Below are 16,872 nucleotides of genomic sequence, written 5' to 3'. Positions count from 1 at the left end.
TTGAATGGAATGGACACCACTGGAGTTGATGCATTGAAATTCTGTTTCAAGCAAATGATGAAGTAGAATGTAAGTTTTTGTGACCTGAGCTTTTATTTTGTCCAGGTTTTTGATGCTACAAATACCACCAGGGAGAGGAGGGAGATGATCTTAAATTTTGCCAAAGAGAATGAATGGAAGGTCAGTACAGTTCCGAGACAACTCAGAAATTACGCCTGCCCGCTCCACCCCCCCGAACTTTGGACCTTGAACTCATAGAATCTTCGAATCCCTACAGTGCAGAAGGAGGCCATTCGGCCCATCGAGTCTGCACCGACCACAATCCCACCCAGGCTCTATCCCCATAACCCCACATATTTACCCTGCTAATTCCCCCTGACACTAGGGAACAATTTGGCATGGCCAATCAACCTAACCCGCACATCTTTGGACTGTGGCAGGAAACCGGATCACCCGGAGGAAACCCATGCAGACACGGGGAGAACGTGCAGACTCCACACAGACAGTGACCCAAGGTCGGAATTGAACCCAGGTCCCTGGCGCAGTGAGGCAGCAGTGCTAACCACTGTGCCGCCATGACTCTTTCCTTGGGCTTGTAATGAGGATATGTGCTACAAATTGGAATGCCTCGATTGTGTAGAGCACAGAGGGGCCTGGTTTTAGAGTGAAGCTCCCATTCATCAATGGGATATATTTTTCTTCTCTTACCGATATTCCGAGTATAAACCTGCCCTCTGAGCGCTTTCCAGAATGGGTCCAAATGTTTCCGTTTTCCACATCACCCGTCCATGTGGCCAACAGCAGGATTGGTCCCCTCATTTCGGATTTGCACTCTGCCCGGTTAAGAAACACCTTTGGGTCAGAAGACATTTAAGCATTCCTATTGACCGAACAAATTGGAATTTAGGTTCTCCATCCCGTGCGGAACGATTAAAAGTTCTCTCTTTGGTTCGCAGGTATTTTTTGTAGAATCGGTTTGTGACGATCCAAGTGTGGTGGCTGCGAATATAATGGTAAGTGGGGAGAAAATCATGTATTCATTCCAATAGCAATCGATTCAATGTTGGGTAGACTTTGAGAAAATTGGTCTTAATCTATCACCGCGGATTAATAGTGTTTCATCATCCACAGGATGTGAAAGTGTCTAGTCCAGATTACATGGATTGCAACAGAACTGATGCAATGGAAGACTTCCTGAAGAGAATTGAATGCTACAAAGCAACGTACCAGCCTCTGGATCCAGACAATTATGACAAGTAAGTTCAATCCTTTCAGTTGATATTGATGCTGTGCCGAAGCTTCTAACTTTCTGATCAATGCAACATATTCCAAATACTGCATGGGGTGGCACAGTGGTTAGCACTGCTGCTTCACAGCTCCAGGGACCCGGGTTCGATTCCCAGCTTGGGTCACTGTGTGTGTGGAGTTTGCACGTTCTCCCCGTGTCTGCGTGGGTTTCCTCCGGGTGCTCCGGTTTCCTTCCACAGTCTGAAAGACTTGCTGGTTAGGTGCATTGATCCGAACAGGCGCCGGAGTGTGGCGACTAGGGGAATTTCATAATAACTTCATTGCAGTGTTAATGTAAGCCTTACTTGTGACTAATAAATAAACTTAACTTTATTTAATTGGAGTGGAGATGGTATTTAATCAGCTGGCTGAGTATGACAAAAGGTTCCCTTATGTAATAGATGGTTAATGCATGCTGGAAGTTCCTTCATAGTTGATAACAATGTGCCCAGGGCTTGGTGATCATCCAAGGCAATGCCAGCTAACTATTGGAATGCCAGAGATGCTGTACAACATTCACGCCTCCAATTAGTCAAACCCATAATGAAAGCTCCAGATTTGCCAGCCTTCAATTTAATCTTTATGAATCACCAGTTGCCTTTAGAGAACAGTTTATAGCACTTACAATCTGTGCTCCCAATTGAAACTACATTGAAATGCCTCCACACCCTCCATGAGTTCATGGAATTCCTACAATGCAGTAGGAGGACATTCGGCCCATCAATTCTGCACTGACTTTCCGAAGAACATCTTACCAGGCCCATCCCCCGTATTCCCACACATTTACCCAACTAATCCCCCAACCTACACATCTTGGGACACTAAGGGGCAACTTAGCTTGGCCAATCCACCGAATCTGCACATCTTGGGACTGTTGGAGGAAACACACGCAGCCGCTGGGAGAACGTGCAAACACTATGCTGATCCAAGTCACCCAAGGCTGGAATTGAATCTGGGTCCCTGGAGCTGTAAGAGCAGTGCTAACCACTGTGCCACCCACGTTGTGTAAATAGACATGATTCTGTATCCACATAGCGCTGCCCATTCAATTCCTACCATTGTACGTACCATCCAGGAATCCAGAGTTGGGACATGTGACTGGGAAAAGCTCTGCCTGTCATCCTATTTTGCAGAGATTCTGAAGGAGTTCTAATTGTAATTGATGTCCAAGGCTGATGTTTCTAACAAAGGACATGACGTTTACAGTGCTATTTCTGGAACAGTTTTGTCAAAGTAATACCATTGAAAAGTCACCGCAGAGAGCAATGAATTACACTGACAATTTGTGCTAACTATTTCACCCTCTTCCCTTTCTGTTGCCTTTTGTTAGGGATCTGTCATTCATCAAGGTGATAAATGTGGGTCGGAGGTTCCTCGTAAACCGGGTCCAAGATCATATCCAGAGCAAAATAGTTTATTATCTGATGAACATTCACATCCAGCCTCGTACAATCTACTTGTGTCGCCATGGGGAGAGTGAATATAATCTCCAAGGTCGAATTGGTGGTGATTCTGGTCTGTCGTACAGAGGAAAGAAGGTACCTGTCAGGACACATGAATTTAAATACCCAGGATTGTACAGTACATATCAGTGTTGTCAACAGGAATATGCCACTTAGCCCCTGGAACCTGTTCTCCTGTTCAATTAGATTGTGCCTGATCTGTGAACTAAGTCCATATTCCCCATTTTTGCTCCCTATTCCTTACTAACTTAGAATCCTAGAATGTCTACATTGCAGAAGGAGGCCATTTGGCCTATCGAGTCTGCACCGACCACGATCCCACCCAGGCGCTATTCCCGTAACCCCACATATTTACTCTGCTAGTCCCCCTGACACTAAGGGGCAATTTAGCATGGCCAGTCAACCTAACCCGCACATCTTTGGAGTGTGGGAGGAAACCGGAGGAAACCCATGCAGACACGGGGAGAATGTGCAAACTTCACACAGACAGTGATGCGAGGCCGGAATTGAACCCGGGTCCCTGGCGCTGTGAAGCAGCAGTGCTGACCGCTGTGCCACCATGCTGCCCTTGTTGGCTAACTAAAAGGTAGTTTTATCAATTTTTCAAAATTAGCAGTTCATCTAGCGTAGATCACCATTTGTGGAAGCGAGTTCAAAATGCCTATCCTTGGGTGTTCCCTAATATTACTCCTGAAAGGACTAGTTCTAATATTTTAGATTATGTCTTCCAGCCCTAAACATCCCAACCAATAGAAATAGTTTCTCTCTCCACTCTAACTGTTTCCCTGAGCAAATGAACAAATTGCCCCATAACCATCGGAATTCCAGGCAGTGCAACCATAGTTTGTACCGTCTCTCCTTGGAGTAGAGGTATAACTCTGATAAACCTACATTCTGTCACATTCCCTCCCAAGCCTGGTATATTATTTCTGGTGTGAATGTGACGCACGTGTGCCCAGAGGTGAGCACAGTACTCCCAGGTGTAGAATAACTATGTATAGCTGAAGTATGACTTCTCCCTCACCTTGTATTCCAGCCTTTGAGCCTTTTTGGTTTATTTGTCTGTCCGTGACATTTTATTGATCTGCATACATGGACTCCCAAGTTCCTTTGGACCTTCAAGGCTGCCTCAGTGACAGGGACCCGGGTTCAATTCAAACCTCGGGTGACTGTCTGTGTGGAGTTTGCACACACTCCCCACGTCTGCGTGGGTTTCCTCCGGGTGCTTTGGTTTCCTCCCATACTCCGAAGATATGCAAGGTAGGTGAATTGGCCATGCTAAATTGCCCCTTCGTGTCCGAGTTGTGCAGATTAGGTGGATTGGCCATGCTAAATTGCCCCTTAGAGTCCAAAGATATGCAGGTTAGGTGGATTAATGGGGTTATGTGCAAATTTGATGGGCTGAATGGCCACCTCCTGCACTGGAGGGATTCTGAGTGAAGTACCCTGCTCATTGTGTTCTTTTGTAGGTCTACAGTATTGGGGGTTGACAGTGGGAGGTTGAGTTTCTTTTTCATTATTTATGAATTATTTTCAGTATCAATGGATCCTAGCAGTGGTTGTAAGGAGGCACAGTATACCCTTGGTGTCAGTCATTTCAGCAAATATTTCAGAGTGACTTGGATGGTTCAATCTTCAACCTGTTAGAGATCTACAGCACAAAATAGTCAAAATTAAACACCTGTTTGAGAATGGTTCACTAACGTAAATGACTTTTTCCAGTTTTCCACAGCACTTAGCACCTTTCTGGAGGAGCAGAATCTGAAAGATCTGAAGGTTTGGACCAGCCAGCTGAAGCGAACCATCCAAACGGCAGAGGTTCTGGGCGGTCGTTATGAGCAATGGAAAGCACTGAATGAGATCGACGCTGTAAGTGGTAATTTAAAAATTCGCTCTGATACTATTCTCCATAACACATTCTCTATTCACTTTCTGATTGCGAACAGCCTGTTTGCTGGTTTGCACTCTGAGGTGCATACCACTGTTCTCTTTGGAGGGTTAACATCCAACCTAGGGGAGCAAACATGTCTCCAATTTGTGTTCACCAACTTGTGGCACAGTACCCCAGCATACACACTGCTCATCATCTGGTATATCGGGAACAGTAAATATGTACCATCATTTCTATAATGTCACGACAAAGTGGTAAACAAGAAACCTTTGCATTTCAACTGTCTTAAGTATTGCTGTGGATGAAGGAAATGACTGGTTTTCCCTGGCAAGGTGTGATTTGGTCCTAAGGTTAACATTGCTACAGTTCAGAATTTTGGTTAATTCAGGATTCACCTTTGAAATTTATTCAATTATTGTAGGATGTAGGAATTTCAAAACCAAAAGCAGAGATCCTGTAAAACACTTTGGGATGTGGGTGGCACAGTGGTTAGCACTGCTGCCTCTCAGCGCCTTGGGTGACTGTCTGTCTGTGTGGAGTTTGCACGTTCTCCCCGTGTCTGTGTGGGTTTCCTCCGGATGCTCCGGTTTCTTCCCACAGTCCAAAGATGTGTAGGTTAGGTGGTTTGGCCATGCTAAATTGTCCCTTGGGGTCAGGGGGCCTAGCAGGGTAAATACGTGAGGTTACAGGGATTGGGGCCTGGGTGGGATTGTTGTCGATGCAGGCTCGATGGGCCAAATGGCCTGCTTCTGCACCGTAGAGATTCTATGTGCTGAAGTTGTGAAGGACACTGCATAAATAGAAGTTTTTTGGGCAGTCATTTTTTATTGTAGGTATGTTGACCCCAAGTTGAGCATCGATAGTTGTGCAAGCCTTGAGTTTTTGCAGCAATATTGTGGAACTGGTTCTGCTACACTGGCAAGAGATCTACTGCCTGAAATTTAAATTATTTAGCATGGGAGTTAAATATGCTAATGACTAATATAGCATGGGGGTGATGAGGGATAAAGATGTGCTTTAAGTTAAGGTATCTTTGTATTTATTGCAGGGCGTATGTGAAGACATGACCTACGAAGAAATACACCAACAGTACCCGGAGGAATATGCATTACGCGAACAAGACAAATATTATTACCGCTATCCAACTGGTGAGGTAGGTTATGTAGAGTTCAATTGTTCTGTGTTTGAGTCCGTTTACTATTGGTGCTCACAGTGCTTGATTGATTTAAGCCCCTGGGTGTGGACTCCAGGGAAAGTAAACCAGGTTGTCGAGCTGTAAGTTTGAGCGTGGAGTTGATGTTTTAAAACCTCTTTCACACTTTTAGAAACTAGTCATCTGTGCATGGCTCAGAAGTATTAAATATACAACAGGTTATACACGTGGTAATAGCTTGTATGGAGTTGACCAGACATAACCACATAAGGACTAAAAGGTTTTGAAGATTAAATTATTTAAAGCACAGAGGCAGATATTGCATACATAACTCTGCTTTAGGGGGCTTATAAAGTAGGTTTCAATTAGTTTTGTGATCTTTCTTTAAAAGGCTGGAATTTCGAGAGCAACTTCCAGCATTTATTTGAAGGATATTACAGTAGATTATCCAGAATAAACTTAATCCCTTACTAAAAAAAGTTGCATTTTTGCAGGATTATTTCATTGACTTTTTGCAAAGATATTACAGTAGATAATCCAGAAAATACTTACTCAAAAAAAAATGTTACATTGACTGCGTAAATTGAATTATGTTTTTGGTTTCTACTAGTCCTATCAAGACTTGGTGCAGCGGCTGGAACCTGTTATCATGGAATTGGAGAGACAGGGGAATGTCTTGGTCATCTGTCACCAGGCTGTCATGCGCTGCCTCCTTGCATACTTTCTAGATAAAAGTGCAGGTATGTGAATCGAACAGCGATGTCTGTAAAATGCTAAGTCTAGATGATGCACAACATCTTTGAATCTCCAGTCGTGCGATACCATTAGATTCAGCTGTGTCCACCAAGCACAGTATTCAGTGTGGTACGTGACACATGGGGATTAAAGGCCGTGTTGGTGTCCACTTCTGATGGATTGTTTCTGTTTCTAGATGAGCTGCCGTATCTGAAGTGTCCTCTTCACACAGTATTGAAACTGACTCCATACGCTTATGGTGAGTTGCGTGATTTCGCTGCATGAATCTGTTACCTCGTTGGATCACGGGTGTGATTTAAGAACATAAGAACTAGGAGCAGGAGTAGGTCGTCTGGCCCCTCGAGCCTGCTCCGCCATTCAATAAGATCATGGCTGTTCTTTTCGTGGACTCGGTTCCATTTACCCGCCCGCTCACCATAACCTTTAATTCCTTTACTGTTCAAAAATGTATCTATCCTCCCCTCTATGCTAGCTTTCCCTTGGCATGTTTCTTGGTGATGGTGTGCCATCCGCTGGTGGTGGAATCCTCTGGTCCCTCCGCTGTTGATGGGAATTCCCACTGTCGAAGCCCCGCTGTCAGGAAACGAGCGGCGGGGTTGGGGTGCTGCACTGCCAGGACCAGTGAATCCCGCCGGTGTGAATGGCTGGAGAATCCCAGCCCCTGTCTTGAATTCAAGTGGGTAACTGGTTTTAATTTTCTGTTTCTTAATTAGGCTGTAAGGTTGAATCTATCTTTTTGAACGTGGAGGCCGTAAACACACACAGAGACCGACCAGAGGTGAGTATTGAGTTTATTGCTTATAGAATGTGGGCCCTGGTTCCATGTGAACCAGTCCATGCATCAATGTTCAGCCAACTGCCTGATACAGTTGAGAATAGCTTGGGGTGAAAACTGAACCCAGTGTTCTACATCAAGCTGCATAAATTCCAGTCCCTTTAACTGAGGCGACAGCGGTTTGATACACAGGAGTGAGTTTGAATTAGGGAGAGGGAACCTTGCCAAATAATCTTCTAGCTGGAGGTGTCTCAGCTGCTCACCTGTGGCTGGCTTACATTGATTTAGAGGAAGGAAAAGCCTACTTTGAATTATGTTATGATATCTCGATTTCAAAGATGACTTTTGAGGAGGGAAAACTGTGAAAGTTTCTTGTAACATTTCTGGAGTGAAGAGTATTCTAAGGGTGGAAAAAAACTTGTAGTTCTAAAAGTGTGACCTTTTAAAGGCTACCTTGAGATTGAGATTTACTTGCCAAAAGGCAGTACAGTGGTTCGCACTGCTGCCTCACAGCGCTCGGGGACCCGGGTTCAATTCCGGTCCCGGGGGCTGTCTGTGTGGAGTTTTGCACGTTCTCCCCACGTGGTGCTCCAGTTTCGTTCCACAGTCTAAAGATGTGCAGGTGGATTGGCCATGCTAAATTGCCCTTTAGTACTCCAAGATGTGTAGGTTGGATAGATTAGCCATGGTGAATGCGTGGGGTTTCAGGGATAGGGTGGGGGAGAGGCCCTGGATTAAACAGTGTCAGAGAGTCAGTGCAGACTCGATGGGCCGAATGGCCCCCTTCTGCACTGTAGGGATTTTATGACAATCGATGTCACCTGACCTCTTATAACCCTTACCTTTCTAACACGTGCAGTTGCTGATAATTGGGTCAGTATTGAATCAGCAAGTCACCGTGGGTCATATATCTTGAGGTTAGTTAGCTCATTCTACATTGTATGATTTGGGAAGGATTGAATGGGAATCCTGCCACTTCTCAGTGTGTGCTGGTGTTCCACGTTGCAGGTTATCCTGACTTGCCAGCTGATTCCATCCAGTCTTCACTTGCCAAAAGGGATTGGAGCAAATTTTTCAGTTCTGCTGAATGGTGGATGCAGAACCTCCAAGTCCGATTGTATCCTGAGACCCACTTGTGTGAAAGAGACACGTCTCCCTTCCCTGTCCTTCCATAGGCTGTGAGAGTGCGAAGTCTTTTACTTGGTAAAAACGAGGATGGACTGTTAGCATCTGGGGATCATTCGCAATCCTTCATGGCGTTTTGAACCTCTTTTTGATGCATGGAAGAATGCCTAGAGCTTCTTCTAGTCCCATTACTGAGCTAGCTGCTAGCAAGTGTGCAAAAGGGAAAATGTCCTGAGGGGTTTGTGAGCAGTATCGTTAAGCACCTAATCCCCTAACTAGTGTAGCTAAACTAGTAACTCACTAGCGATAAACGTTTGACTGCAAGCTGAGACAAGTGCTGTTTAGATCACTTAATGCAGTCTCCGCTATAGTGATGGAAGTGGTTTGATCAACAGGCACTGTCCTGTGTAGGCAGTAGTGCTTGCTGTTTGACTGTATTTTTCTTTTTGCTCACAATTCAAAGCATTTAAAATATTTCCACCTGGCTTAGAATTTTACATCAAAACTTATTGGGATTTTTTTCCCAAACAAAATGTTAAATATTAAACAAAGTGGACTCGACGGTTTAAGTAATTCTATTAATGTGATGCATGGATAAAATGGAAGAAGTACAGTTGATAACAAACTAACAATCAGTAGAATAACATATTCATAAACTTTTATTGTTCTTGGAATGGATGCATAATAGGTGGTGACTTATTTAAATTTGCCTTCAAGTGTAATTAGGGCTAAGCAATAACTGCTGGTCTTGCCAGTGAAGCTCATGTACCATAAATGGCTCATTTGAGTTAAGTAGGGGCCAATAATTGGAGCAGTAGACATTAGTCTGGTAGAGGTATAAGGAGCAGCCAAGGGTATCAACACAAGGACCTGAAATGAATTCAAGGCTGTATTACAGCTCCCAGGAAATCCCAGAGTGAGTGCTTCAGTGGATGTGAAGTGCTGTTGTACGGGTCAGTTTGGCAGTTAATTTGTGCGCAGCAACTGCAGATGTGATGCATGAGTCCCAAGATCAAGAACCTCCAGAAATATGCTGCTACGTCCCTGAGTTTTATCATGATGCACAGTAATGCTTAGTGAGTTGGTCACGAGTGGAACTGGTTTGCTTTCTCTGTCCTGGCTGCTCTTGGAACAAACACAGCAGAATTTTTCATCTGCTCCTCAGGGCCTGTCTGACCCCAGAGATAGCAGCAGGTGACATGCCTGACTACTGCTAACTTGGCGAGGTGCTTGTGTTCTTGCATTGCCATATTGTCCATTAGACTGGATTAGTAGATGACTTGATCCCACTGATGGCCCAGTAATTGTAGTGAGCCTAATGCCTAGGGCGAGGCATGTCTGATCCTTAATGTAATCTGAGTTGGTGGATCTCATCGAGGTGACTTCAGCAGCACTGGGAACTGCATGTGCATGGATGTTTCATTGGAACAGGAATAGACACTGATGTGAAGCTCACACTATTGAGTAGTCAGAGTTCAGTGTATCTCAAGCCGGAGGCTTTGTGGTGCAGTGGTAGCGCCCCTGCCACTGGACCAGAAGCTCTGGGTTTGAGTCCAATGCCAGGACTTGTTGGCCATGGAAGGAGTGAGTGTTCAACGAGTTGATAACCAGCTCGGAAACCCATCCTCCACTTCCCCCACTATTCCCCAAAGGGTGAAAAAACAGGATGGATGTGAGGATTTGCTGAACAAACTGTATCTAGAATTCTCCTGTCTGGAGAACATGGACATGGAGAAAATACAAGGCCACAATACATCATTGAATCCTGCCTCTGAAATGCTCCTGTTAAAGCCTTTGGGGGGGAAAAAGGTAATTGAAGATTTGATTTTCTTTGTGCTGATTTGTAGTTTGATTCTGTCTTTTGGTTACTTGGCAAGGGTAACAGTACAGCCATGTTATTGACCTGTCTCTGCTGTTTATTGGTTGGTACAAGAAACCTGTCACCGTTAATATTGGAACAGTTAGTGCCGCTTGAAGGAACTGTGGCCATTGACTCAATGAGCTGTGAAATCTCCTGTCATTCAGAAAGGTCAGCGCTGTAGTGAGATGTTTACCGCCCCTACCTGCTGTTGCAATGGCGTCTTCTGTGGGGAACATGGAATTTTGAATTCAATTTGTGTGTGATTTATTTTAAGCATGGGTAATCCGCCACCAGTGGAGAGATTTGGACAACTTTCTGTTAGGGTAAGAGAGGTTAACAGGTTGACTCACTCAGACTAGCCTTTCACAACTTGAGACTTTGATTGCAGTAATGCAAGCGTTTGTTGGACATTGTATTTCTAAATCACTCTGCCCTGATCTCTGAACCTAGCGAAACGATTGGGTGTGATTGGTCTTACCAAAATGAATTTTTGTAGACAAACTGAAGATTAAAAAATACCATTGTCAAATTCATTTAGTTGGGGCTTCTACTTTGAATAATGTAACTTGGTGCCCATTTTAAAGTTGTGCAGGTGTGTGAGAACTTGGGCAGCTTTGATCATAAGGACTAGGTGTAAATTAACAGCAGTATCTGTAGACACGCGATAAAAGCAAAATGCTGCGGATGCTGGAATCTGAAACAGAAAGTGCTGGAAAATCTGAGCAGGTCTGATGGCATCTGTGGGAAGAGAATAGAGCGAATGTTTTGAATCTGGTCGGAGCTCTGATGAAGGGTCATCTAGACATGAAACGTTGGCTCTATTCTCGCCCCACAGGTGCTGTCAGACCTGCTGAGATTTTCCAGCATTTTCTGTTTTCGTTTCTGTCGTCACATGATCCTGGTCCAATTAATTAGCATAATTAATGCCATCCCCTTCTGCCCACTCTTGGACAGGGGCGATGTATAGATTTTGTAGTGATTTATTAAAGTTTGGTTTTTGAAATGCTCCTTTTGTAATGTAGCTTTCTCTTTTACGTTTTTTCTCCCCGAATTCGCTTTAACCAGGACATTGGTAAGAAGGGACCTAACCCACTCATGCGCCGTAATAGTGTTACCCCTCTGGCAAGCCCAGAGCCCAACAAAAAGCCGAGGATTGAAGGTCTAGAGGACCATGTGGCCTCATCTTCCTCAGCCATGCCTGTCTGCCTGGCCTCTGAAGTGTCCACATCCCTGCCTGGACAAGTTAGTCGAATGTTCTGTACCATTATGGCTATCGCTGCTGCTTTCTGCTTATAATCTGTGGGTTCTTGAGTATGCCTCCTGCATAAAACGATGCTCTGTGCTCCCTAATCTTACTAATTGCTTATTTAAAACGTAGCCGTACATGAGAATGATTACGCTACTTGCTGCTTTGGTGAATGGAAGTGCTGAACTGAAAAAGCTGTGTGATTTGTATTCTTTAACGCTGGCTCAGGCTGCTTGCTTTTAAATATACCTGGGATTCTCTTGCCTCACTGTGCATTTTTAAGGACGGGAGAAAGACACAAACTCGAGCTACAAAGTTTCAAAACTTTAAAAACTAGTATTTTTAGTTAATAAAATTAACCATCTTGTTAATGTACGCTAAGAGCTGCTTTCTTTATTTGTAAAGCCCAACTTTGAGAATCTACTCCAGTTTATTTTTGAGTGGTGTTACACATTCAGCTTATCCACTTAATCCACAATCTACCCTTGTTTAATCAAGTATTTCGTGTGAGTCTTAATGATGCCATCTTAATAAAAGCTGTGACCTTTTTTTTAGGATTTCCAGCTGAATTATGGAATTCTGAATTGAAGGGAGTTTGCTTTCATTTTAATTTTGAAGGATCCAAACCATTTTTATTGTGCGGTTGCCGTTTTTTTTCTTTGCGTCGCTGTGAAATCTGGGAGGATTGTTGAGGCAGCAAAAAATTCAAGTTGCAGTCAGCTACTAGATATTAGAGTGATGTACAGGAGCAATCGAAGTGTGATGTTATCTCTCAGTTGAATAGAAGTTTCTATCCCATTGACTGCACTAGGAATGTCCTTTGTTAAAATTCGAGCTTGCTCCCGTCCTATTCAGAACCTCCCTCCCTTAGCAGAAGGGTCAATAAGCAAGGGGCATAGTTTTAAAGTAATTGCTTGAAGGATTAGAGGGGAGTTGAATAGAGAATGCTTCACCCAGAAGACAAGGGGGTGGGGAGAGTTATAGAAACTCTCCTTCTAAAAGGCTGGCAAGAGACAAATTTAAATTTAACAAGTGCTTGGTATGCACTTGAGGTGCTGTAACACACGAGGCTGCAGGCCAGTGTGGATTTGATGGGCCAAATGGTCTTCTGCGGTGTAAATTTCTCTGATTCACTGGTGCGACCCTGCCTAACATGAACAGCCATGGAGGGAGAAAGAGGGGCAATGGTTACTCAGTAGCTGGGCGGGGTTCTTTAGTTTCATCCGTGGCGGGACCTGTTGCGAGCGAGAATGGAAATTTTGGCATTCAAAATTGGCACCACAAAATCCCAGCCATGAATGAGGACGGAAGATTTTGGCCGTTGTTACTATCTGACACCACTATTGATGTGGATACTCCATATAAAAGAGTTGTATTGCATGGTGGTGGAGGGGGGGTGGGGAGAGAGAGATGGGTAGCCTGCATCTTTCACACCCATTGACCTGTATTTGAATCCCGTTCCAACATGATCTGTGCTCTACGTGCTGTAATCTAATTTGGATAGATATCAGCTAGTTCCTGGTGAGTAGTGTCCACAGCATAAAATTTACTCCCAAGTTTGTCCGAATGTGATGGTTACCCCAGTTAGTACAAAGGTGGCTGTGTAAAGAGGTTTGGGAATTGGTACACGTACAATTGCTTTTCGGATATGGTAGTGTGTTGATTTAATTCTGCATCATCTTGTACAATACCTGAATTACTGGGAAGATGTTTAAATGCCTCAAACATATAACCTTTTTCCATTCCCAGCACAAATGTTTGGCTTTTCTGACCACCTGATGCTTAATTCAAACCAGGGTGTGGATAACACAAAATACAGCTGATGCAGGAAATCTGAAATGAACTCCAGTATAGGAAATATTCTGCAGGTCTGGCAGCATCCGTGAATCAGATCTCTTTTATTACATAATCCCTCCTGCCTTACATCCTAACTCTTGTTGTTCCCCCACCTAACTGCCTCTGTGCTTGTGTTCGATCTCCAATGTTTTTCCAGCTCTGACAAAAGGTCATTGACCTGAAATGTTAACTCTGTTTCTCTCTCCATCAATGCTGCCTGACCTGCTGAGAGCATACGGAGATACCAATTAGTAACAGGAAAAGGCCATTTGGCCCTTCGAGCCTGCTCCGCCATCAGTAAGATTATGGCTGACCTGATTGGGGCCTCAATGCCACTTTCCTGCCTGCCCCACCCCCAATGCCCTTTGACGCCTCTATCAGTCAGGAATCTGTCTACCACCTGTGTCTTAAAAATATTCAATGACCCTGCCTGCTCCACGCTCTGAGGAAGAGATTTCCACAGACTCTTGACCTTCGGAAAACAATTCTCCTCTATCTTAAATGGAAGACTCCTTATTTGTGTCGCTGACTTCTGATCTCCCACAAGGGGGACTTCCGATTTCGCCCACGAGGGCAAACGTCTGGTCAAGTCCCCTCAGGATCTTGCATGTTTCATTCCTCTTGACTCCAGTGGACACAGGTCCAGCTGGTTTCAATCTTCCCTCAGAAGACCAGCCCCTCATCTCAGAAGTCAAGTGAACTTTCTCTGAAATGCCTCAACAGGCCAAGGGTCCTTTTCTCCATAAATCTGAAAACGAAATGCATCTAAAAACTGCACTTTCTTTCTGAAGCTCTACAACCTATTGCATGGGAAATCTAGCTGTTTGTGCTGTTTACTTTGTGATTTATTTTGTGAACATGAAAAAAGCTCAGTAAAGGTCCCCTGTATTTATTATTGTTAGATTTTTATTTACTTTAGTCAAAAGCTACCCTAGGCTTTGGCCATTGTAATGTAAATATGCGTGGTATCCAAAAGTCAAAATGATCTGAAATCCGAAACACAGTCAGCCCCGAGTGTTTGGGATTAAAAAAAATACTCCATCTGTAATGCATCGACCAAAACTCCCAAGATGTGGTCTTGCCAATGGCCTGTATAAGTGCAGCAAAGGAACCTTACTTTTATATTCCATTACCCTTGTAATAAACACCAAAGTTCCATTTGCTTTCCTAATCAGTTGTTGTACCTGCATACTAATTTGGTAATTTGTGTACCAAGGCACCCAGATCTCTTTGTAACACCAAGTTCTGCGATCTCTCTACGTTTAAACAATATACTGCACTTCAATTACTCCCGCCACCGTGAACAAGTTCACATTTTCCCATGTTATAGTCCACCCGCCAAATGTTTATCCACATGACCTATTTATGTCTCTTTGCAGACTTCTTATGTCATCTTCATCACTCACCTACCTGTTTCATTAGCAAAATTAGTAACCATGCATTCATCAATTTCATCCAAGCCATTGATATAAGTTGTAAATAATTGAGGCTCCAACACTGAGCTTTCTGGCATTCCATCTTAGCAATCTGAAAATTTACACCTGTGCTTTGTTTCCTGGTAGCATGGATAGAGGATTGGTTAGCTACTATGTTGCCCACTACACCATGAGCTCTCCTTTTGATGTCAAATACTTTCTGGATATCTAAGTACAGCACATCTACTCTTTATCCATGTTTCTTGTTATTTCCTCAATAAATGAGTCGAACACTAGTTTCCCTTTCACAAAACCATGTTGACTCTGCCTGATTGCACTGAGATTTACTAGGTGCTCCATTATAAACTCCTTAACGATAGATTCCAGCATTTTCCCTATGACGGATGTTATGCTAACTGGCCTGTAACTCCTGCTTTCTGTCTCCCTCCTTTTTCTTGAAGAGAGGAGTCACATTTACTAATTTCCAACTTGATGGGGCCTTTCCAGAATTTCAGCAATTTTGGAAATTCAAAACCAATGCATCTTCTATCTCTGCAGTAGTCTAGTATGAAATCCATCAGGACCTGGGGACTTATCAGCTTTAGTTTAAATACGTTTCTTGTTATCCTTTTCCTTGTGATTGTACCTGTTGTAAGTTCCTCCCTCCCTTTCATCTCTTAATGCATACTTACTGCTGGGATATAATTTGTATCCTCTACAGTGAAGACATACACAAAATATCTGTTCAATTCATCTGCCATTTTCCTCCTTTTTCCACTATTAATTCCCCATTCTCGCTCTCTGGAGGATCAATGCTCACTTTACTCTTTTACTTTTTAAATATCTGTAGAAATTCTTGATCTGTTTTGTATTTCTAGCTAGTTTTCTCTTGTACTCTAATTTCTTCCTATTTATTATTCTGTCATTCTTTGCTGGTTTTTAAGTTCATTGTAATCTGACCTGTCACTCTTGAAATTTTACTTTTTTTTCAGTTGATACCATCTTTAATTTCCTTAGTTAGCCGCAGATGGTATGTTGTTCCCCTAGAGTCTTTCTTTCCCACTGGACTGTATCTTTGGGTGGTATGAAATATTTCCTTAACTATCTGCCACTGCATTTCTACTGACCTATCCCTTGATCTAATTCTCCAGTTCACTTTAGTCAGATCAATCGTCACACCCTCCTAATTACCCTTTATTTAAGTTTAAAACATTAGTCTTAGACCCGTTCTTCTCTCCCTCAAATTGAATGCAAAATGCAATCATGTTTGATCACTCACAGGTAGGGATGCTTTTACCATGCGCTCATAATTAATGCTGTTTCATTGTACATTACCAAATCTAGAAAGGCCTGCTCAAACGGTCCTGAAAATACAATGAATTCATCTTCCTGATTGTCTTTGGTTGGATGAACTAGTTGGTAATATGTAGATTAAAATCACTCATGATTATCTCCATGCCTTTGTCACAAGCCCCCATTATTTTTCTTCTATACCCCATCCTACAGAATGGTTACTATTAGAAGCCCAGTAAACGATCCCCACAAATGGGTTTCCTATCCCACAGATAGAAAACCTATCTCTTCCCAAACTGATTCTACATCTTGATGTTTAGATGGCTAACACTTAAATGACAGAGCTACCCCTCCACTTTTTTGTCCTTCCAAGATGTCATCTATCCTTGAATATTCAGGTCCCAGACATTGTCATTTTGCAGCCATGTCTTTGTAATAGCCATCAAATCATATATTTAAACAAATACTCAATGCATTTAGATGCAGATTCTTCAGTTCTGTCCATTTTTTTTGTTGCTACTTTTGTAAACTCTAGCCTTCCTGCCATGTTCTGATTATCAATGTTTTTTTATTGTTACCTTGCTCTCTTGCCTTGTCTTATTTGTTTAATTCCGCACATCAACCCACACTTGATATCTCGCCTCATTGTTTAGTTCAAAGCCCTCTCCACCACCCTAGTTATACAATTCGCCAGAATTGCAGGGTTCAGATGAAGACCGTCCCAATGGTACAGTTTTCCCCAGTATTTTGGTTCCAATGTCCATGAATCAA

At 43.2% G+C, this 16,872-nt stretch overlaps 1 protein-coding gene across 5 annotated transcripts in view; it reads left to right on the top strand.

The window, feature by feature from the left end:
* Positions 1-16,872, top strand: part of pfkfb3 (6-phosphofructo-2-kinase/fructose-2,6-biphosphatase 3) — a 112,407-nt gene that overhangs the window by 88,096 nt on the left and 7,439 nt on the right. For 3 of the 5 annotated variants that reach the window (XM_078235951.1, XM_078235950.1, XM_078235949.1), the window contains exons 5-14: positions 106-180; positions 957-1,013; positions 1,132-1,256; positions 2,618-2,825; positions 4,473-4,619; positions 5,690-5,794; positions 6,405-6,534; positions 6,726-6,788; positions 7,264-7,328; positions 11,377-11,553. In XM_078235951.1, coding sequence (XP_078092077.1) covers positions 106-180; positions 957-1,013; positions 1,132-1,256; positions 2,618-2,825; positions 4,473-4,619; positions 5,690-5,794; positions 6,405-6,534; positions 6,726-6,788; positions 7,264-7,328; positions 11,377-11,553 — 1,152 coding nt within the window. The remainder of the gene's footprint in view (positions 1-105; positions 181-956; positions 1,014-1,131; positions 1,257-2,617; positions 2,826-4,472; positions 4,620-5,689; positions 5,795-6,404; positions 6,535-6,725; positions 6,789-7,263; positions 7,329-11,376; positions 11,554-16,872) is intronic. The other 2 variants (XM_078235954.1, XM_078235952.1) reach the window with 1 other exon arrangement.

This window comes from Mustelus asterias, chromosome 19, assembly GCF_964213995.1.
Source record: "Mustelus asterias chromosome 19, sMusAst1.hap1.1, whole genome shotgun sequence".
NCBI lineage: Eukaryota > Metazoa > Chordata > Chondrichthyes > Carcharhiniformes > Triakidae > Mustelus > Mustelus asterias.
This window is presented reverse-complemented; position numbering and strand designations above follow the sequence as displayed.